We start from the raw sequence: 24000 nt of genomic DNA on the forward strand, positions 1-24000 counted from the left end.
AATCTTAATAAGATCCTGTAGTGCGTGGTGCACCACATTTACAAATCTTGTAGTGTGTGCATGTTTGAGATGATAGGGAAGATAATCTGGGAAGATTCTCCTGTAGTGCGTGTCACAGCCAGATTTCAAAATCGGCTCGGATTTTCAAAATCCTGTAGTCTGAGCCCACCTTTAGCTTACCATTGAATCCAGTGTGGGAGGAGCCTACACTGTATATACTGTATATGCCTTGTAGTCGCAGCTGGGTCACTATGGCCATGCTTAGTATAAGGGTCTATATACACTGCTTCACTGCCAAGTGTGCGTGCTTGTTGTGATGTTGTGTCAGGAGGACGGCTATTCTCCAGTCAGAAGCCAATGGAGGTAAGTTGGGCGAAGGCCGAGAGGATGAATGAATGTTTAACCAGCATTTCCTGAGAAACCAGGGCGAGATCTCTGTCAAGGGTCATGCGACCATACAGCATCACTGATGCATGGCAGAGGGCATCCCACCCTGTCAGGCAGACCAGAGCATCACTCAGAGGACATCCCACCCTGTCAGGCAGACCAGAGCATCAGCTCAGAGGACATCCCACCCTGTCAGGCAGACAGACCAGAGCATCACTCAGAGGGCATCCCACCCTGTCAGGCAGACCAGAGCATCACTCAGAGGACATCCCACCCTGTCAGGCAGGTAGACCAGAGCATCACTCAGAGGACATCCCACCCTGTCAGGCAGACAGACCAGAGCATCACTCAGAGGGCATCCCACCCTGTCAGGCAGACCAGAGCATCCACTCAGAGGACATCCCACCCTGTCAGGCAGGTAGACAGAGCATCACTCAGAGGACATCCCACCCTGTCAGGCAGACAGACCAGAGCATCACTCAGAGGGCATCCCACCCTGTCAGGCAGGGTAGACCAGAGCATCACTCAGAGGGCATCCCACCCTGTCAGGCAGACAGACCAGAGCATCACTCAGAGGGCATCCACCCTGTCAGGCAGACAGACCAGAGCATCACTCAGAGGGCATCCCACCCTGTCAGGCAGGTAGACCAGAGCATCACTCAGAGGGCATCCCACCCTGTCAGGCAGACAGACCAGAGCATCACTCAGAGGGCATCCCACCCTGTCAGGCAGACAGACCAGAGCATCACTCAGAGGGCATCCCACCCTGTCAGGCAGGTAGACCAGAGCATCACTCAGAGGGCATCCCACCCTGTCAGGCAGACAGACCAGAGCATCACTCAGAGGGCATCCCACCCTGTCAGGCAGACAGACCAGAGCATCACTCAGAGGGCATCCCACCCTGTCAGGCAGGTAGACCAGGAGCATCACTCAGAGGGCATCCCACCCTGTCAGGCAGACAGACCAGAGCATCACTCAGAGGGCATCCCACCCTGTCAGGCAGACAGACCAGAGCATCACTCAGAGGGCATCCCACCCTGTCAGGCAGCAGACCAGAGCATCACTCAGAGGGCATCCCACCCTGTCAGGCAGACAGACCAGAGCATCACTCAGAGGGCATCCCACCCTGTCAGGCAGACAGACCAGAGCATCACTCAGAGGGCATCCCACCCTGTCAGGCAGGTAGACCAGAGCATCACTCAGAGGACATCCCACCCTGTCAGGCAGACAGACCAGAGCATCACTCAGAGGGCATCCCACCCTGTCAGGCAGACAGACCAGAGCATCACTCAGAGGGCATCCCACCCTGTCAGGCAGGCAGACCAGAGCATCACTCAGAGGACATCCCACCCTGTCAGGCAGACAGACCAGAGCATCACTCAGAGGGCATCCCACCCTGTCAGGCAGGCAGACCAGAGCATCAGACACTGCCAGTCTATTCAAAACGCTTTTGTAGACAGGCCAGTGTTTTAGTTGAAAGGCTAATGTCTTGGTGATCAGTCCTCTTTCCTGTGATCAGTCCTCTTTCCTGTGATCAGTCCTCTTTACTGTGATCAGTCCTCTTTCCTGTGATCAGTCCTCTTTCCTGTGATCAGTCCTCTTTACTGTGATCAGTCCTCTTTCCTGTGATCAGTCCTCTTTCCTGTGATCAGTCCTCTTTCCTGTGATCAGTCCTCTTTCCTGTGATCAGTCCTCTTTCCTGTGATCAGTCCTCTTTCCTGTGATCAGTCCTCTTTCCTGTGCCTTTTCCAAATTGATTGATTGATTTTTGGAATAGGATGATAGTTTTTTGGAATTGGAGGTGGATATCCCCCTTCCCTCCCCAACCCCTTTCCCCCTCAACCCATCTCACATTGACCTGGACATGTATAGTGTCCAGTACAGTGATGCTTTTTCACAGAATATATCATTGACGAATGAATTGTGATGCAGACTATCTGTATTCCACCCTACACCTCTTCTGAGCTGCTTATTTCATGGAGTCTTCTGCTGCTCTTTCTCTTGCGTAGCTTGACCAGTCAGTTGGAAGTTGACCAGTCAGTTGGAAGTTGACCAGTCAGTTGGAAGGGCTTTCTAAAGGGAAGTGGTGGAGCAGGGACACTTCCACGTGACACCAAATTATTCTACCAAGCAGCCTTTTTTTTTTTTTTTTTTTTTTGCGGTTAACTGTGAGAGATCAAATGTCACTTTAAATATTGGATGTTTACTTTCTATCCAAATAACGGCATACTGAGGAAGCCCCAGATATATAATGACATCTGTGGTCACGATCTCTTCACTCACTTTCACCATCTACAAAGAGAACCTGCACTGTGCTGTGATGACGACCCGGCTGTGTTGAGTCTTCTGTAGGACACATGGCTGTGTTGAGTCTTCTGTAGGACACATGGCTGTGTTGAGTCTTCTGTAGGGACACATGGCTGTGTTGAGTCTTCTGTAGGGACACATGGCTGTGTTGAGTCTTCTGTAGGACACATGGCTGTGTTGAGTCTTCTGTAGGACACATGGCTGTGTTGAGTCTTCTGTAGGGACACATGGCTGTGTTGAGTCTTCTGTAGGACACATGGCTGTGTTGAGTCTTCTGTAGGACACATGGCTGTGTTGAGTCTTCTGTAGGACACATGGCTGTGTTGAGTCTTCTGTAGGACACATGGCTGTGTTGAGTCTTCTGTAGGCACGTTCTGTTTGCATCAACCAGTTGGAACTCAAAGCTGAACCGAAGTGGCACAGTAGCTATTTAACTTCACCGCCAGTCAGTGTCTCCTTTCATGCGTCCGCCTCACTGCATGTCATTTAGTGAGAGAAATGTACGGTAGTTTGATTTTTAAATATCTCCTTCTATCCTCCTATTCCCAAGCGGAAGAGAAATCCAGCGGGACAGAGTGAGCTAGAGAGACAGAAGAGTGCATGATGTGCGGGGAGTTGATATCGCCCTGGAGTGTTTCCCTCTGCACTCCAGAGCCCTCCAGAGGATGAGAGGGGGGGGGGGTGCAGGTAGAGAGGAGGGGGACCAGCCAGCTTGCTATCTTGACACTGGTCAGAGAGGATGGTGAGAGGGTGCAGGTAGAGAGGAGGGGGACCAGCCAGCGGGTCAGGACCAGACGGCAGCAGAGAGTGAGGCAGAAGAATGTGACTGCTGATGGGGCATAGTGGGTCGCATAGTGGTTCTCTTATCACTCTTATCAGTTTGTTAGGATCCTGGACTCTTGCCAATTTCAGGTGGACCACAGCTGACTGCATAGACAGATCTACCTATAGGAATCAATACACTGACCTGCCAGACCAGACACAGGTCTACACCAGTGGTTCTCAAAGTGGGGTTCGGGGACTTCCAGGGGGTCCCCAGGAAAAAGGGGGATACTTTATTTTCGCTTTAATTCCATCCATAAGTAACACAATGGCAGAATGTAGGACTGTTTTGGTCATGGCTTTCATACACTTTCTGTGATGAAACATCTAAAAGCACAAATCTTATCAGATGGAGGACCCTGAGACAAAATCTTATAAAATGGGGGCTCCTGGTCTAATTTGTGTCAGTTTAGGGGTGCTTTTTAGGGGTTTGAGAACTACACACGACCACAGCTGGCCAGTCAATAGGCTCTTTCACACACAGATCACGCAAAATTGTAGTTCGGGAAGCCCGTAAAGCCTGGCAGCCTCGCCACAGAAATTGCTTTCACACAGAGCCAAGCAGCATGGCCACATTCCCGTGCTGCTGTGTACTTTCAGGTGAAATCCCCTGCTCCCGGATTGAAAGGCGAGCAGAGTGATTTCCAGCTCCTCCTAGCCCAAATTAATATTTTCATAGGTTAGCGTAGCCTAGGCTACTGTATGATGAACGAATTTATTCAACAACAAGACTTCCCTCCTTCTAGTCCGCTGAGCAGGGAGGATAGGTGCACTTGCATGGTGGGCGGACTCGCCAAAACGGGCTCCGCCGCGGAGTGCATCTGCTGATTTTCTGGCAGCGAAGTGTTGCATGAATTGCATTCAAGGAAAGCCAACTTTATTTATACAACACATTTCATAGAAGTAAATTCACCTACTAAGCAGATCGATATGGTGTCACCTTGTGTAATTCATTCAACAACCAAACAGTAGGGAATGCACAAGTGGCTTAGCTAGAGCCTAGACAGATTGCCGTTCTGGAGCTGGTTTCCAGAGGGAATATCGTCAGACCAACTCGCCACAGACAGCTATATAACCTACTACACAGGCACGGAGCATTCCTCCTGGCGCATGATTGTATAGGCTACTTTTTTTACTTTCACTGTCCTTGCTGCATGAGGTGATTTCCCCTGTAATTTTTTATGAAACATTCGCACTGTTCCGCCTTGCTGCTCCGACGCTTTCAGGTGGAGGCGGGTTGTCCGCTAATACGGCGCTGTGACAACCTTTGGTCCCGGGACAAAAGGAATCCTATTTTCCGTGCATTTTTCGGCTTTCAAGGCCGGTGTGAAAGAGCCTAATGATGATGTTCTGTATCGCCAATGTGGACTGAGGCTTTGTCCCAAACTCACATTTGACCAGATGCATTTGGCTTAGTTTGGGAGTTGGCTCAATGCCCTTTATGAGCAACACCTGATAACATGAACAGTGTAGCTAGCCTGCCAGTGAGAGAGCAGTGATGATAACATGAACAGTGTAGCTGACCTTTGACCTGCCAGTGAGAGAGCAGTGATGATAACATGAACAGTGTAGCTGACCTTTGACCTGCCAGTGAGAGAGCAGTGATGATAACATGAACAGTGTAGCTGACCTTTGACCTGCCAGTGAGAGAGCAGTGATGATAACATGAACAGTGTAGCTGACCTTTGACCTGCCAGTGAGAGAGCAGTGATGGTAACATGAACAGTGTAGCTGACCTGCCAGTGAGAGACAGTGATGATAACATGAACAGTGTAGCTAGCCTGCCAGTGAGAGACAGTGATGATAACATGAACAGTGTAGCTGACCTTTGACCTGCCAGTGAGAGACAGTGATGATAACATGAACAGTGTAGCTGACCTGCCAGTGAGAGCAGTGATGATAACATGAACAGTGTAGCTGACCTTTGACCTGCCAGTGAGAGACAGTGATGATAACATGAACAGTGTAGCTGACCTTTGACCTGCCAGTGAGAGACAGTGATGATAACATGAACAGTGTAGCTGACCTTTGACCTGCCAGTGAGAGACAGTGATGATAACATGAACAGTGTAGCTGACCTGCCAGTGAGAGACAGTGATGATAACATGAACAGTGTAGCTAGCCTGCCAGTGAGAGACAGTGATGATAACATGAACAGTGTAGCTGACCTTTGACCTGCCAGTGAGAGACAGTGATGATAACATGAACAGTGTAGCTGACCTTTGACCTGCCAGTGAGAGACAGTGATGATAACATGAACAGTGTAGCTGACCTGCCAGTGAGAGACAGTGATGATAACATGAACAGTGTAGCTGACCTTTGACCTGCCAGTGAGAGACAGTGATGATAACATGAACAGTGTAGCTGACCTTTGACCTGCCAGTGAGAGACAGTGATGATAACATGAACAGTGTAGCTGACCTGCCAGTGAGAGACAGTGATGATAACATGAACAGTGTAGCTGACCTTTGACCTGCCAGTGAGAGACAGTGATGATAACATGAACAGTGTAGCTGACCTTTGACCTGCCAGTGAGAGACAGTGATGATAACATGAACAGTGTAGCTGACCTTTGACCTGCCAGTGAGAGACAGTGATGATAACATGAACAGTGTAGCTGACCTGCCAGTGAGAGACAGTGATGATAACATGAACAGTGTAGCTGACCTGCCAGTGAGAGCAGTGATGATAACATGAACAGTGTAGCTGACCTTTGACCTGCCAGTGAGAGACAGTGATGATAACATGAACAGTGTAGCTGACCTTTGACCTGCCAGTGAGAGACAGTGATGATAACATGAACAGTGTAGCTGACCTTTGACCTGCCAGTGAGAGAGCAGTGATGATAACATGAACAGTGTAGCTGACCTGCCAGTGAGAGACAGTGATGATAACATGAACAGTGTAGCTGACCTTTGACCTGCCAGTGAGAGACAGTGATGTCATCATTACTAGTCTGGTGGGTTGGCCTTTATCATTACTGCTCATTAGCATGCTAAGACGCTATCTAATATCATAAGGGGATTATAGGGTGCTAGGTTGTCATGGATACCCACGGTGGCTATTGGTAGCATGGTCTATTTACTGGGGTCTGTTTATGTAAGTGGACAAATCTATCATTGAGCAGAAAGCACAGCCTGCGGGGTCAAGCCCACGCAGAGTGGGCCCATATCCATTCATAATAATGGCAGTGCTGTCAGGGTTGAGAGGGGCACCGGGCCTTTTCCAGGCCTCAGCATGGGAACGGCTTTGAAGACAAGTAGGAATGAACCATATTGGAATTAGTTTGTTTGCCGATGCTGATATCTGCACACATTTTCCCCCTCATCTAATTGCAGAGAGCATCAAGTCTCTCCTGTAGTGGAATTAACACATTATTATGTCTCCTCTTATCATGACGACCCACTGGCAGATACAGACACAAATACAATGTGTTTCAAAATAAATGTACACATTCACTGGGCAAAATAAGAAAATGTCAGCGTTCATCCCTACAGAGAAGGTTAGGGTGCTATCTCTCTCACTGTAGTCCTCACACTACATTAAAGTGTAACTAACCCCCAAAACACTTTTTTTCAGCTTTTAACCAATATGACTTTGGGGGTGAAGAATTCTGGTCAAAATTTCCACATTTGACACCAAACTGTTGCCATTTGACCATTTGTATCATTTTTCAGCAGCATATCTGGCATAAGCGCCCTCTAAGGGTGGAACACTGCTTTTGTTTTTTTCTCAAATGAATGGGATATTTGGTACAACCTGACGTCACGGTGGGTTTAGCGCGTGCATCTGGTGCATCTCCAAAGCCTATACAACTAGGCAAGATGGAAAAACCTCACTTAGTATCAGGCTCCAGAGGGCTCTAACTGAAGTAAAAAGAAATCTGTTTGCTCTTAAAATACTGAACCAAACGTCGTCAAAGTTGGCACATGTCTTAATTATAGTTAGTTTCCCGCTGAATGTGTCACTACTTTATTAATATCTTACCTGGATAAGCTTGAATGATGATGTATATATTATCAGTCCGAGTTGGAAGCACTGTCTCCAGCCCAGGCAGGCGGGAGCGGGCGGGAGAGAGTCGTACTGTAAACCTCATGCACTAGACTAGCCCCAAGCTCCGGGGGCGCGCGCAGCAGCAGCTGGGCTCTCTCGGACTCGGCCAGAGCAGAGAGAGCACAGTCTGACATTTCCGCGGCTATCAGTCCGACTTGGAAGCACTTTCTCTCGGCCAGTCTGCTCTCTCATGCACCCGCGGGGGCGCGCGCAGCAGCAGCACACAGCAGCAGTGAGAGGCGGGGGCTTTCAACAGTCTGACATTTCAGCAAACAAATCTCGTCGCAGTTTAGCGGACATGTAAAATATAACGCTATACTACGACGTGACAACGTGACAAAGCTTCTCTAAACATATCGGCTAATATAATATCATCACTGTGTACAAGCAACACCAACTTTTATGGAAATCAAGTCAGCAGAGCAGAGCGACTGGCTCTGTCTGTGTGTGTGTGCTCCTCGGGGGGATTTGCATGAGAACAGTCTGTGAGGAGGAGAAGAGCTCTGCCCTGCACTGCCTGCGCCCTGAGAGGAAAAATCAGAGGTGCTGTAACTTTTAACAAGAATCTCGAAAAGCCCCAAAACGCAAATTAAAAACGGATTTCATTGCGCGGTTTATCTCTAGTTAGACGAGGGAATTACGTGGAGAAATCTCGCATTGTGTTACCCCAGAGCGAGAGGTTTGTCCTCACTGTGCTGTGTGCTGCGAGCAGCGAGGCTCTTTTAACGTAAGTTTAGACAAGCCACGCACACACAAAATGGGACAAAAATAATTAAATTTCTAGTTCGCCACTGAATGGCCAAATTGATATCACTTTCAACCATTTTGAGCAACACTCTTTCCATACAGACCACCAGCGTTGGCTAGTTGTTGATATTTATCAAAGATATTGCCCCTCTCAAATAAATTATTTTTGAGGCGGTAGGCAAACTGTAATGGCGTCCATTTCCGAAAAAAAATCTTGACTTGAACACAGCCAAAGAGTTTAGTATAGACAAGAGCATAATGTCATTTCTTGGTTTTTTCCATAGGTATTTTCAAATCACTGTTCTGATACATATCTGGGGGGTTAGTCCCCCTTTAAGGTTGATCAAGTCCTACTACTGTATACAATGACTAGGGTATCGGCCCCAGCGAGCCCGCGCAGCTCGGCCGCTGCATGGCCTTCACCTGCTCTATTGGCATGCGCAGTGCACAATCGCCTGCTCTATTGGCATGCGCAGCGCACAATCGCCTGCTCTATTGGCATGCGCAGCGCACAATTGCCCAACTTCGCATCACTAATAAAGAAAAAACATCGCATGGATGCATAACTGGGACGTATCCTCAGTGATGTACCCTGGGGTCATAGGATGTTTCGGGTCTCGCAACATCATACACCCTCGCCCAGGTGACCCAGCCGGGGCTGGCCAAGCCCCAACTTACATGATGATGATGACATCACAATGCCTATGACATCAGTGATGTCATATGATGGTCAATAATGATGTCACTGATGTCATAGACATTGTGACATCTTCAGTGGGACAAAAATTGAAACAGACAGCAGACAGATATTGCCCACTTTCTCACATTTTATTTATTTTATATTAATAGGCAGGAACTGACCAAGCTGATTGCTGTTTATCAGCCATCCTGGGGGGGGGGGGGGGGGGATATCGCCAACGGGACATGCTGTCGCCATCCTGTGGGGGGAAATGCGTACTGCTATATTCCCTACCTTTTCACATAGCCTACTATGCCACACTGAGTGACTGAAAACCCTAGCTGACTGATGAAGATGATTTTCCAATTTCCCAAATTTAAGCTGTTATGGTGCACACATCCCCGAGGTCTGCACGTATGTGGTGCACACATCCCCGAGGTCTGCACGTATGTGGTGCACACATCCCCGGAGGTCTGCACGTGTGTGGTGCACACATCCCTGGAGGTCTGCACGTATGTGGTGCACACATCCCCGGAGGTCTGCACGTATGTGGTGCACACATCCCCGGAGGTCTGCACGTATGTGGTGCACACATCCCCGGAAGTCTGCACGTATGTGGTGCACACATCCCCGGAAGTCTGCACGTATGTGGTGCACACATCCCTGGAAGTCTGCACGTATGTGGTGCACTAGGGGTGCTCCGATCCGGCTAAGCCACGATCCGATCCGATTCCGATCCCTGGGGTCACGATCCGATTCCAGAATCGATTCTCGATTCCAACGATTCTCGATTCCAGAATCTAGAATCGATTCTCAATTATGTAGTTTTATATTGCAATAACACACAAAGGTAAATCTAAGACAAAAAATGACAAATGTATTAATGCTGAACTTCAAATTGAACTTCTGTATTACAGTCGGGGCCTAAATTCATTTTGCAAACTAGGGGGTAATTCCCCCCTTATGTTCTTCAGATAAGATGGATTTATAGGCGGGGGGATCTGTAGACTTTGAGAAGGATTTATAGGTTTTGGGGGGAATACATTAACCAGAGTTCTGAAGTGCAAGAGGTGGTGGCACCGTGGCAGTACAGTACACTAATGACATGAACATTTGGACACTTATTCAGCCGGTATCTTGCATGTTGCGTTCAGGTGCACTGTAAAAAAAAAAAAAAGTTTTTTTTTTTTTTTTTTTTTTTTTTTTTTTTTTTACAATTTTAAGAATTGATTCTTGGGAGTTTGGAATCGATCCAGGAATCGTGGCATTAAGAATCGCGATCCTTTCAGAATCGATTTTTTTGGAGCACCCCTATGGTGCACACATCCCTGGAAGTCTGCACGTGTGTGGTGCACACGTCCCCGGAAGTCTACACGTATGTGGTGCACACATCCCTGGAAGTCTGCACCTATGTGGTGCACACATCCCTGGAAGTCTGCACGTATGTGGTGCACACATCCCTGGAAGTCTGCACCTATGTGGTGCACACATCCCTGGAAGTCTGCACGTATGTGGTGCACACGTCCCCGGCGGGTATGGACTCGTGCTGTTAACTCACCAAGTTCCCCTGAGAGGCCCACGGGCCTGACACATGCAGTACAGTTAGGGTTTCATTATATCCGTGCGAAGTGCTGATGTCATGAAATATTATTAGGAGAGGTTTCAGAGATTCTTCAAGTAAAGTACCCTGCCAGTGTGGAGAGGGAGTGAGAGGGTACTGCGCATGCACGCACACACACTCTTTGTTATTGTGGGAGAGGTGCTGATGTAGTCTGCACCCTCCCTACAGACTAGAGTGTTTGTGTTCTATTTATTATTATCAGGTGAAGCATCTCTCTCACACCCTAGATCCTCTGTAAGCCATAGAATGCTACTTGTGGATCAAAAATCATATCCGTGTGTTTTTTAGGCGGAATGGTGATACACAATATATACAGTAGGCTATATCAGTATTTTTTAAAGATCTACACTGCCTCATCATCGGTAGAGAAAATGGACGCTGGTTCTAGGTCCGTCTGTGTGTCTGTAAAATATCTGTATTTTTAGGCTGATTGGCGCAACAATATATCTGAGGATTTTCTACAAAGTGGGTTAAATGTTCAGTTGCAATACAAAGCCAAAAAAATCAAATATATATCACAATATTTTTGACCAAGTACCTCTATCAATATTGCAACAGCAACAACAATTTGTGCTTTCACAAAATATTGACACAATGAGATTTTTGATAAATGATCATCAGTAGTGTGGATATGTAAGTGGATAAAGGCAAATAATAGAACAGCTGGAACAGTCTAGTAAGTTCAGCAAATGACGTCACTTTAATGTAAAACCAGGAAAAAGACAACACTTATTACCATATACAAAATATAAGAGATCTCGACTCATATGATATCAATATATGATATTTCCCAGCCCGAATTATACTGATTGTATTTTTTTTGCCTCAGACTTTCAAGTAGCATAAATATGAAGATGCTAATGTCAATATGAATTTTGCACTTTGGTTCTCATATGTAAGTGTTGGACACCTTGCTGTACCTGCTGCCCTGGTTTGCTTTGCTAGACTGTGAATATGTTGAGTGCAGCATGCCCCCTTTGTCTTTACAGGGCAGGAATCCCTTCTTCCTCGAACCCGCCATCATCATCGCCATCACCGACGGCAACAAGCTCACCAGCAGCGGCGGAGTCCAAGACGAGGTCAGGCATAATCTCCGCGGTCCCAGCCAATCAGGAGTGCTTCCTGGTTGGCCGGTTGGTTGCCAGCTCTGGATCCTGTCCGATCGTATAGAAATGACACAAGCAATCCATAACGTTATAATCTCTGTGCATTATAGAGTACCCAGGGTTCATACAGTCATGGAAAAACCTGGAAAATCATGGACATTTAAAATAACCATTTCCAGGTCATGGAAGAGTTTTGGGGGGGGGGGGATAAAATCCCCAAAGTCCCGCATGAATGAGTCCGGAAGACCTGGATGTCTGTCAGCACTTCCTGGTTCCCTCGTCTCTAAAGGCAATGGTATTTTTTTGTTTAGGGGTTTTGGTTAAATGCCTGAACTAAGGCCTGGGGTTAACACCAGTTTATGAAACCGTGAACTTTGTGTTCAGCAAGGTCATCTTCACAAATGAGCGCCACTGTTTTTTTTTTTTTTTTATGATTTTCAAATCGTAAATGCGTTTTTTTTTTTTTTTTTCTCCTTTCAGAAAACATCTCAAAAGTCATAAAAGTGCTCCTCATTCACTCATTTGTGAAGATGGTCACGAAGTTCACGAATTTCATCAAATGTGTTCACCACAGGCCTTATTTCAGGCATTTAACCAAAATCGCCGTAGAAAAACCCCATTGGCCTTTAGACGAGGGAACCGGAGGGGCACGACTAGCTGAGGTGGCCTACAAAGATCTGTCATCCCTGCAGTCACATAGTCCTAGTTAGGCCCACCGTTACAGAGACAAGGTAAGAGTCGTCCCGTGTACATGGAGACCCACCACGTTGTCCACCTTCAGCATTGTGTTGGCTTCCACTATAACTTATTGAACTTTCATTCATGCAGGACAGACAGGCCATTGAGAGCAAGCTCTTTTCCACGGACACCCTGCTTACAGCGCACGCGTGCATACGAAAGAAAATACGAAATTACAATACATATAAAACGATAAGATCTCACGGCAAACAGGCCCGAGGACATCGACACAACCAACGTCGAATTCAAAGAGATCCCCTCCAATCACGCTCCTCCAAAGTCAGCCCGAAAGAGATCTAAATGGATTAAAAGGGACCAGCTCGGCCCGTCCAATCATGGCATAGTTTCATTGGAGCTCGTTCCGGTATCTGAACCCACTCCTTAAGTTCAGCGCGAGCAAGAGGCGGAGCCAATATCAATACGTCCCGTGAGCTGACAGTGCAAGTGCTGTATTTAAGTGAAATCGGAGAGCAGTCTTTGCAGTAGAGCCTAATTGAGAAAACAACATAACAATGCTCCTCCCCTCTGTTAAGGAGGACTGTCCCACCTCATATCAAATACAATGAGTAGAGAAATGTATCACCTGCTAGTCTACTTATGATTACACTGCTTTACAGTACTCCCTGTGAAACCAAATACCAAATATACCAACCAAATATAAATGCTTTCCATTTCCATCTTCTCCACCTTCTAGATTCTCACATCTGCTACGTCTGTGAATCATACAAATTAACAGACGGCTTGAGCATTGTCACTGCCCCAGAGGATGCTCTCAAGCCATATACTGTAGTCGTATACCTTTATTAATAATAATAATAATAATTGATTGGATTTATATAGCGCCTTTCTAGACACTCAAAGCGCTTCACATATCAGGGGAGGGAGGGGGAGGGAACTCAACTCATCCACCACCGATGCGTAGCGCCCACCTGGGTGATGCACGGCAGCCAGTGTGCGCCAGAACTCCACTCTCACTGGTGGAGAGTTGAGGACTGAATGTGCCAATTAAGTAACGAGGGATGATTAGGTGGCCATGATTGAAGGAAGGCCTGTTTTGGGAATTTAGCCAGGGCTCCGGGGTTACACCCCTCAGGGCACCGGGGTTACACCCCTCAGGGCACCAGGGTTACACCCCTCAGGGCATCTACACCCCTCAGGGCACCAGGGTTACACCCCTCAGGGCACCGGGGTTACACCCCTCAGGGCACCGGGGTTACACCCCTCAGGGCACCGGGGTTACACCCCTACTCTTGTGAAGAGTGCAGATGGGATCTTCAATGACCACAGAGAGTCAGGACCTCGGTTTAACGTCTCATCTGAAGGACGGTGCTCACTCACAGGACAGAGTCCCTGTCTCTGCCCTGGGGCATTGGGGAGATTATTCATCAGACCAATCGGACCTTTATACCTTGAGGAGCACAGCTTGTGCATAGTACCATTCACTTAACAACAAAGGCCACGTTTTTTTTTGTTTTTTTTCTCTACAGCCGGGGGTATACTTGCTTTTAACTACGCGTTCACGTGCACATGATGGTTGCCTCGTGCACAATCAACGCTCCAAACAGACGCAGGAAAGGCACGTGTACACATGACTTTAGCACATAGCCTATAGAGTATGTCAAATATACAGTATGTCAAATATTCACTATGTCCAGCCTTATTCAAGCTTCCTGTAACTTCCTGGTTGGAGGCAGGACGGGTGCATGTTTGGATTGGGCAATTGCAGCTCAAGAGAATCGTTGAAAAGTATCTGGGCCTCCTATTAACCCATTGATACCTGATGCAGCATTTGTGTGTATATCCCTCATGTGTGTGTGTATCCCTTTAAGACCGGTCTTAAAGGGATACACACACACATGCTGCATCAGGTATCAATGGGTTAAATATCAGTTTGATTTGATGTGGAAGATCAGTGCTAATGCTTTGTGAGGAGAGAGCACTGTCATATCAAATCAAAGTGCCATCATGCATATTTGCAATAGGCATCAGGTGAAACTTGACTCTGACCGGATTCTCACCTCTCCTGGTATGAAATGTGCCCGTCCTGAAGTCTTTATTTAACTCCACACTTGCACCTCCTCCAATTCCATTGTTTGTTCTAGTTTGCTTTACCCATCACATAGTTCAAACTTTCATTCTTTCATTTTCACAGTTTTGTTTATTGAACTTTTCAGGGTATATATTGTGGGCCAGGTGAAATATACATAGGAAATCAAAATAGCTTCTATACCAGGGATGCAAACTAGTCATAGTCCACTATGCTTTATCACTTCCTGCCTATGCCAATTGATAGGCCAACTCACTGGGGGGGGGGGGGGGGGGGTGGTGTGTGTGTGTGTGTGTGTGTGTGTGTGTGTGTGTAAAAAGCTCATTTGAATTAGAATATATATGTGTGTCTGTGTGTGTGTATATATACTGTATATAAATACACGCACACGTGTGTGTGTGTGTGTGTGTGTGTGTGTGTGCGCGCTCATATATATATAATATACTGTACATATACTCTATATATACATACACATACAGACATACATAGAAATTAACGATAAGGGATAAGAGAAAATTAACCATACTGTACTTTCTCTAAATGGAACGGTGTAATAATTGTTAAAAGCACATAGTTCAACCTTTCTTCAAACTCTTATACTGAGGCTATACTTCACAACAACAACAACAACAATCAAGCACTTATTGGTGGTCCGTGTATCATTCTGTCCCCTCCCCCCTCCAGCTGCACCTGCCTCTCACCACCCCCCTGCCTGGCAGCGAGCTGACCAAGGAGCCGTTCCGCTGGGACCAGCGCCTGTTCTCCCTGGTGCTGCGTATCCCCGGCCACGCCTCAGTGGAGCCCGAGCCTCTGGGGGGCGTCCCGCCCGACGACTCGGCCATCACCCCCATGTGTGAGGTCACCGGAGGTAGGCTGTCACCCCCATGTGTGAGGTCACCGGAGGTAGGCTGTCACCCCCATGTGTGAGGTCACCGGAGGTAGGCATCACCCCCATGTGTGAGGTCACCGGAGGTAGGCATCACCCCCATGTGTGAGGTCACCGGAGGTAGGCATCACCCCCATGTGTGAGGTCACCGGAGGTAGGCTGTCACCCCCATGTGTGAGGTCACCGGAGGTAGGCATCACCCCCATGTGTGAGGTCACCGGAGGTAGGCTGCTGGACCAGAGAGGGTCGAGGAGGGGAGGGGGGTGGCCAAAAACTACCTGAGGAACGGAGTTCAGGGGAGGCTGAACTGAAAGTATGCAGTAGTTGCTTGGTTAAGTTAGCGCAGAGGTTCCCAAACTTTTCAGACCATGCACCACCACTACTACGGGCCAATCCAAATTTCCCAGGGACCACTTCCCACTGCAGACATGGATCAAAAATATTTCATAAAGTAAAGTTCACTGATGTAACCACGCAATAGCATCAGAAAGGCTAAATAACAACTAGGGATGCACCGAGTGTAGAATTCTGGGCCTATATCGATGTTTAAAATAACACTTTGGCCTATAGATAGCCGATGACACCCCCGCCACCCTATTGGCCGACATAGTTTCACTTTGATTTGAAAACAAACCACAAGTGCGCACAGCACCCATGATGCCAGAGAGCTGTTATGGGTGGTTGTTATAAAAACGTTACCACTCATTGCATCATCTCTGAATCTGCAGCTGGCTATGCTACTGTTGTGCGAGTCAGACAGCAAAATAACCAACACAACTTTTAAGCCAGCGCAAAATGAATGCAACACAACAGATTAACCTCTTATTTTGCCGATGGGACGATGGCCGTCAGCAAGGCTCTTGTGTGCCACCTGGTGGACGCCCCACAGTTTGGGAATCACTTGAGTTAGTGGATGTGTTTTTAGATCATTATTAAATATGCTTTTAGTTCATGTCGTATCTCCAAAACAAAGAGGACCTTTTTCAGATATTATTTCACATCCATATTAACTGTTATCCTCTCAAAGGTACCACAATACATTTTATTTGATACTGTCAGTCTTTTCTAATGAGATGTCATTTGATTCAAATGGTGTGTATATCTCATTTTGGGACAAAACTTGACATGCCGTAGACATATCGTCGGTTGGAGCAACGCAATGTGTTTTTTTCCAGACCAAGGCGAAGTGGAAGAGGCAGTATTTATAACATCAGATCAAAATAGCTATTTGTTAAACGGATGCCATAGCCCAGCTGATAGGGGTGTCACGATACACTCAGTTCACGATACGATACGTATCACGATACTGGGTTCACGATAACGATACGATACGATACGATTTTAACAATATTTTTTTAAACTTGAATAATGACAATATATGACTGGAAAAGTAGTATTTTATTTGAAATGCACAAATACAAAACATGCTGTTGTGGGAAATTGTTATTACAATAACAACTAGAAAAAACATGAGATTGGAGATAAGGCTTATCTTGAAATAGAATGAGTTACACCGTCACTTAGATTTACTTTGAACTAAAAGGTTTCTCAGCAGTATAAATTCTCATTATGCATCTTCAGTTTTTCTTCAAACTCAAACAACAAGACTTTTCTTAGTCTATTTTTTATGCATCTTCAGTTTTTCCTGTCAAGTAAACAGTTTTGCCAGAAACTCAATTGAATGGTTTCTCTCCTGTATAACTTCTCATGTGTCTCTTCAGAGACTTGTTCAACTGAACTACTTTCCACACATTGAACTTCAACAAACAAAGACGTTTCTTTGTCTATTTTTGAAGAATTTTTTTTTTTTTTTTTTTTTTTTTTTCACGATATGAGATTTCATCTCAACGATACATATCGTGACGTTTTACTATCGCGAAATTTCGTGGGACGATATATTGTGACACCCCTACCAGCTGATGAATCATCTCTGTCAATATGAGACAGAATCATAGGAGTGTTTCTGTGGGGAAGGTTTAGGGGCAGCAGGGGTGTCAAACATTCGGCCCGGGGGCCAGAACCGGCCCGCCAAAGGGTCCAATCTGGCCCGCAGGAGGACTTTGCAAAGTGTGAAAATTGCACTGAGAAGTCCTTCAATCCAGTGTTTCATGCTCCGGATTTGAGATAAGAGAGGTGCCAGGTTTCAGGAGCAAGTTACAATATGAAGCTTTCTGCACTCATCACTAAATGTTACAATATGAAGCTTTCTGCACTCATCACTAAATGTTACAATATGAAGCTTTCTGCACTCATCACTAAATGTTACAAAATGAAGCTTTCTGCACTCATCACTAAAAGTTCCAGGAAGTAAGGTCCTGGATTAAGCAGCACCGTCGAGTTGCAGCAAAATGGACAGTTTGTGTTGTACTCTGAAAGGGTTTTTCATCCCTTGAGTCAAATTGTACATTATCAGCTTTATTTTAGCATACAAAAGTAGCGCGGGACCCATTGCTGGCTGTTCATTGGCTAATGAGTCTCGCATTTTGGTCCTCCGCTGACGCCACTCTCTCTCTAGAGGACAACCACTGGGCTACTCTCCTCGAGCAGCTTAAGTTGAGTTTAAGTTTAGCTACAGCATGGCAGCAGGGTTAAGTTAGGGTGACCAGACGTCCCGAGTCCCGACAGATACCTCTCGGCACACTGAAATGCCACATTTTTCAACCACTCGCTACCAAATTGTCCCGGTTTCCAGCACAATGAAAAATAATAATAATAGTATTATACTTGTTTATACCAGCGCTTACATTGACGTTTATCATGTTCTGTCACGTGGAGTGATGTTGAATGAACCTCCATTATGAAAAAAAGTGTGCCATTTAGAAGCTGCGAGCTGCCAGGACCTGCAGCCAAAATCAAAGCTGATAGATCCTGACAAGAGGTCTCACTCTGACCCTAAAAGGAAGATGTCCCTCCCCCAGTACATGTGTTCTGTTCTGCAAATCATTCCACTGACGTTTTGCCCCTGAAAGGTGTGAGCGGAGTGATGCATCTTGTGTGTGTGTGTGTTAGAGAGAGAGAGAGAGACCTGATGCTGTCCACACCAAGGGCTTTCATCTGCCATTCATTTTGCCATATACATTTTCTTAAAATGCTTATAAAAAGAGTTTTACTTGGTCAAACCAAGCGATTCAGCTATATTTAGAATCATAACATTCACTCAAGCAAAACAAAAAAAGAAGTGGTGGGGGGGGTAATAATCCATTTCCTTTTTAGCTGTTGAGTTGGTACAGAACAAGGTCACTAGAGGTCAAGTGAAACCTGTGTGAGTGAATGGATTCACAACAAGGTCACTAGAGGTCAAGTGAAACCTGTGTGAGTGAATGGATTCACAACAAGGTCACTAGAGGTCAAGTGGAGGCAGTACAGTAAATGGTGCAGGCCTGATGTGTGAAGTTACCATGTCGGTTGCAGGGGGCCACCTCCGCGGTTGAAAAGTGAAGCCAATTCAGAAGCGCCTTAAACCTGCATTCTTTAATGGCCAGCAGGGGGCGACACCACTGGCTGCAAAAAAAAGTTTGATTGCAGTGTTTCCCCTACAATTGGACCCCCGCCAGGCCAGGAAAAATAAGGGGGGGGGATGTTTTTACACATTTCAATACAAACCTTTATGGCATATTGCCATACAACAAAACCTATATTGGTGTTGACAGTAATAATATATATAGGAGCACTAAATAACGCCAAATATTCAATTATATTCATTCAAATCAATAAGCATTTGCTTTTGGGTGCCTGTGAGTTTGCATCCCTGTAATGTTTTGCAATAAGATACACAGTTTATTTATTCAGCAATAAATGCACTTTATGAAGTCATCCTCTCCTTGGGATCACTTTGTTTTAAGTCTTGACTATACCGTGGAACTAATATTTGAAATATAAATTGCAGACTGTCTGCTGCGCCAGCTGACTGAAGCTGACTGAAGCTGACTGAAGCTGACTGAAGCTGACTGAAGCTGACTGAAGCTGACTGAAGCTGACCGAAGCTGACCGAAGCTGACCGAAGCTGACCGAAGCTGACCGAAGCTGACCGAAGCTGCCCGAAGCTGACCGAAGCTGACCGAAGCTGACCGAAGCTGACCGAAGCTGACCGAAGCTGACCGAAGCTGACCGAAGCTGACCGAAGCTGACTGAAGCTGACTGCGCCGCCAATGTGACATCCCGCCACGGGATGACCGATTTAGGTTTTGTTTTTGGTGGGTAACACCAGGCCTGAAAAAAATAATACGGGAAACACTGGATTGTATAGAAGTGAATTGGAAAATGACCCTACCTCTCACTTGCTTTATGACCTCAGTAAAACACTTTACTAATGAGTTTATTTATGGTCTCAATCGCTAGTTTCAAGTCTTCTTCAACACAACCTGATGTTCATTTAGTCAATTATGATCCCATTTAGATTCACATAGACGAGAAAGCAGACAGATGTTTTGAGCGTGATTGACAGGTCGCAGTGATCGCACAGCTCGCCCATCATGGACCAATAGCAGCACAGCTCGCCCATCATGGACCAATAGCAGCCTGGTCTCACGCTAGCTGCTTCTGGCCCCAAATAACAAAGATGGCGACGAGCAAAAAGCCAAACGAGGCTTCAAAACAGGAGTCCACAAACCAATGGGTGATGGTGGCTACGTCGATGTTCTTATACAGTCTATGGAGCCTCAGCCAGGAAGGATGACATCACTGATGACATCATCACTGATGACATCACGTCGTTAGGTAATTAGGGCAATCGCCTACCGCACGGGTACTCTTTACACCCCCTGAACGTTTCAGCCCGATCGCACGTAACGGCATGGGTGTGGCCGGCACAAAAATGGAAACAAACATTGCCCACTTGCTCCCTTTTAACCCATTGATACCTGATGCAGCATTTGTGTGCGTATCCCTTTAAGACCGCGAACCGCGTTAATGCAGTTTGCAGTCTTAAAGGGATACGCACACAAATGAGGGATATACACGCAAATGCTGCATCAGGTATCAATGGGTTAAAAGAGAGCAAGTTAATATAATAGAATATAGAAGCATATAGAAGATGCAAGAAACATATTAGTCCAGGCAGGAGGATACGTAACGCAAGTCATGTGACAGCATCAGCTGATCCAATCTCAATATAGAGCGGAGCCTGTATCACCAGATACAAGTGTACAGTATAGCTATTCATATAGTGCCAGTGGCATTCACTTCATCACCAGACTGGTCCTGACTGAAACTCCTCTTGAATGCACTTTCCAAGGACACATTTCATACAGTGTCTCTGTTTGCGTGGATATAACATCCGTCAAGTGTCAAACACTGAAGTCCACTCTACATACTGTCACGCACGACACTGTTTTCATGTCCACTAGGGGCATACCTGCCAACATTGGGCTGTGAAAAAGGAGATTCTCTGTTAGCGATCAGTGAATGGCCTACCCTCAACGCCCCCCCCACCCCGCCCCCATATAACCTTACACCACAAATTAATAGAATAAATACAAGGAAGTACAGTAGGCTTAACGACTTTTAATTAGTATTAAATTCATATCTCACAGTAAATAAATAATAAGAAAATAAACATACAAAATGTACAAACAATGTGATCAAAAGTCAACATCTAAAATTTACATTGCAAAAAATATCAAGTGCAAACATTGTGAGAGTGTCAGTGAGTGAGAACACCTTCAAAAAGAAGAACAGGAATGATTAAAATATATATATATGCGGGACTACAGTCTGCAGAGGCAAGTGAGACAGGAGGCAAATGTCAAAGCTTGCAAAAGGCATGGTGTTTGCTGATGTGGCTAGCGGTTAGAAACGGGAAGGTGTCGCACCAAGTGGACTGAAATTCCTTCTTCTTGGGACCTGTTTCATCCATTTTCAGTGGCAAAGCGAGCAGAGCCCATTGACTGTATACACGCGGTCCTCACCCGAGTGCTTGCGCTGGGTTGCCAGGTAGCTAGTCTCAACGCCAGACCCATGAGAGTTTCTTACGCTGATACACTACGTTACTGCATGCTGCAGATCTCTCTCTGGGTCTGATACACTATGTTCCTGCATGCTGCAGAGCTCTCTCTGGGTCTGATACACTATGTTACTGCATGCTGCAGAGCTCTCTCTGGGTCTGATACACTATGTTACTGCATGCTGCAGAGCTCTCTCTGGGTCTGATACACTACGTTACTGCATGCTGCAGATCTCTCTCTGGGTCTGATACACTACGTTACTGCATGCTGCAGAGCTCTCTCTGGGTCTGATACACTACGTTACTGCATGCTGCAGATCTCTCTCTGGGTCTGATACACTATGTTACTGCATGCTGCAGGTCTCTCTCTGGGTCTGATACACTATGTTACTGCATGCTGCAGAGCTCTCTCTGGGTCTGATACACTACGTTACTGCATGCTGCAGATCTCTCTCTGGGTCTGATACACTACGTTACTGCATGCTGCAGATCTCTCTCTGGGTCTGATACACTACGTTACTGCATGCTGCAGATCTCTCTCTGGGTCTGATACACTATGTTACTGCATGCTGCAGGTCTCTCTCTGGGTCTGATACACTATGTTACTGCATGCTGCAGAGCTCTCTCTGGGTCTGATACACTACGTTACTGCATGCTGCAGATCTCTCTCTGGGTCTGATACACTACGTTACTGCATCCTGCCGATCTCTCTCTGGGTCTGATACACTATGTTACTGCATGCTGCAGAGCTCTCTCTGGGTCTGATACACTATGTTACTGCATGCTGCAGATCTCTCTCTGGGTCTGATACACTACGTTACTGCATGCTGCAGATCTCTCTCTGGGTCTGATACACTATGTTACTGCATGCTGCAGATCTCTCTCTGGGTCTGATACACTATGTTACTGCATGCTGCAGATCTCTCTCTGGGTCTGATACACTATGTTACTGCATGCTGCAGATCTCTCTCTGGGTCTGATACACTATGTTACTGCATGCTGCAGATCTCTCTCTGGGTCTGATACACTATGTTACTGCATGCTGCAGAGCTCTCTCTGGGTCTGATATTGAACTTAGCGTATTGAGTGATCACGTATATCAATAACGTGATATTAAGTGAACTGGCACAGACTCACTTATGTAGTATGCGGAGCTAGGGATGCACCGATCCACATTTTTTCACTTCCGATCCGATTCCGATACCTGAATTTGGATATCTGCCGATACCGATATTATGCCGATACCAATATTTTCCTTGAATATACAGCATAGGCAAAGATTTGGCCAATTAAAGATTTTTTTTTTAAATATACCTTGCAAAAAGCAGACAAAATTAAGAAAATATACAAGGCAAAGAAGGATACTATTATACATGGGCAAATTACGGCCAGCGCTGGAATTGCAAAAAATTCCCTGAAAAAACTGTGACAGTCATTACAGAAACTGTGAAAGTCATGTGAGTTGTTGTATCACGATGAAATCGGGAGATTAGCGGGAGAAAGGGTTCAAAAATAGGGAGACTCCCGTGTAAATGGGGAATGTTGGCAGGCATGTCTAGGCGTACTATACATTCATACACTTGTCACATGCTGTCCCTTTGGAATATAGGACATGTACTGTACTAAGGCCAGGATGGCTACCTTGTTGTAACCCTGTGCTGTCTGTCTGCGTGGCTGGTTGCAGGGCGTTCCTACAGCGTGTATTCTCAGCGCATGTTGAACCAGTGTGTGGAGTCTCTGGTGCAGAAGATCCAGAGTGGAGTGGTCATCAACTTTGAGAAAACAGGGCCTGACCCCCCTCCACTGGAAGGTAAGAGCCACCTCTGCTGTTGAGTTGTTTTTGTTGGCTTTGAAAGGAAGTGATTGCTCACTTTATTTTGAAACATCCCTTTGCTCTCTCCCACTCACCTTTTTGTTTAATCCTCACGGAGCTTGACCTTGCTGCTGTGCACCTAGTACATAAACCCCGCCTACATATGAACATAACACTGTCTCTACAATAGAGAGCCGCAGGAACGAGTCCGGAAATCATCGATGCTAACACTCCTTTTTGAATGGGTTTTTGGCACGATGCTTCTAATAAGGTCTCTGGGCAACGCTGGCTTAATCAAACGCGAACCAGTGTTTAGTAATATCATCTTCACACATGAGGACCACTTTTATGAGTTTTGAAGCTTTTACGTGCCGTTAAAAGGGCGGCTAGCGAGCAAACGGCTAAATGAGACTACACTGTTGAGTCGATAAGGATATATACGTCAATAACGTCACCACTTCAAAGGACGAACACAGAAATTCTCTTTGCCTCACCTGGTTCAGCCCCGTTCAGTCCGGGGTAATCAGTGCACAGCAGCGCACACAATCACAGTCCAGGTTGAGTGCTGACGTGACGTGGAAGCCTATGCGACAGTGTGTAGTTCTGGATTAGTTTAGCTCGAGGTTTTTACTTCTAGGGCTCGCATTTACGCTACAAAACTCATGAAAGTGGTCCTCATGTGTGAAGATTATCCGACTGAACTCTGGTTCGCGTTTGATTAAGCTTGCGTTGCGCAGAGACCTTATTTGAAGCATCGTGGCAAAAACCCATTCAAAAATCCCATAGACAGAAACAAGTGAAGAACCAGGAAGTCCGGGACTTCCGCGTTCTGACTACAAAAATACGTCATCCC

General features: G+C 46.2%; 1 protein-coding gene across 1 annotated transcript in view; it reads left to right on the forward strand.

Annotated features, from left to right (window-relative positions):
- The window catches only part of ints6 (integrator complex subunit 6), a gene marked incomplete at both ends in the record, with an annotated part of 71996 nt that overhangs the window by 12602 nt on the left and 35394 nt on the right, over window positions 1-24000 (forward strand). The window contains 3 exons of the mRNA XM_083638314.1: window positions 11606-11695; window positions 15192-15375; window positions 23019-23144. Coding sequence (XP_083494440.1) covers window positions 11606-11695; window positions 15192-15375; window positions 23019-23144 — 400 coding nt within the window. The remainder of the gene's footprint in view (window positions 1-11605; window positions 11696-15191; window positions 15376-23018; window positions 23145-24000) is intronic.

The sequence above is a fragment of the Poromitra crassiceps genome (genome assembly GCF_964638095.1).
Source record: "Poromitra crassiceps genome assembly, chromosome: 6".
NCBI classification, from domain to species: Eukaryota; Metazoa; Chordata; class Actinopteri; order Beryciformes; family Melamphaidae; genus Poromitra; species Poromitra crassiceps.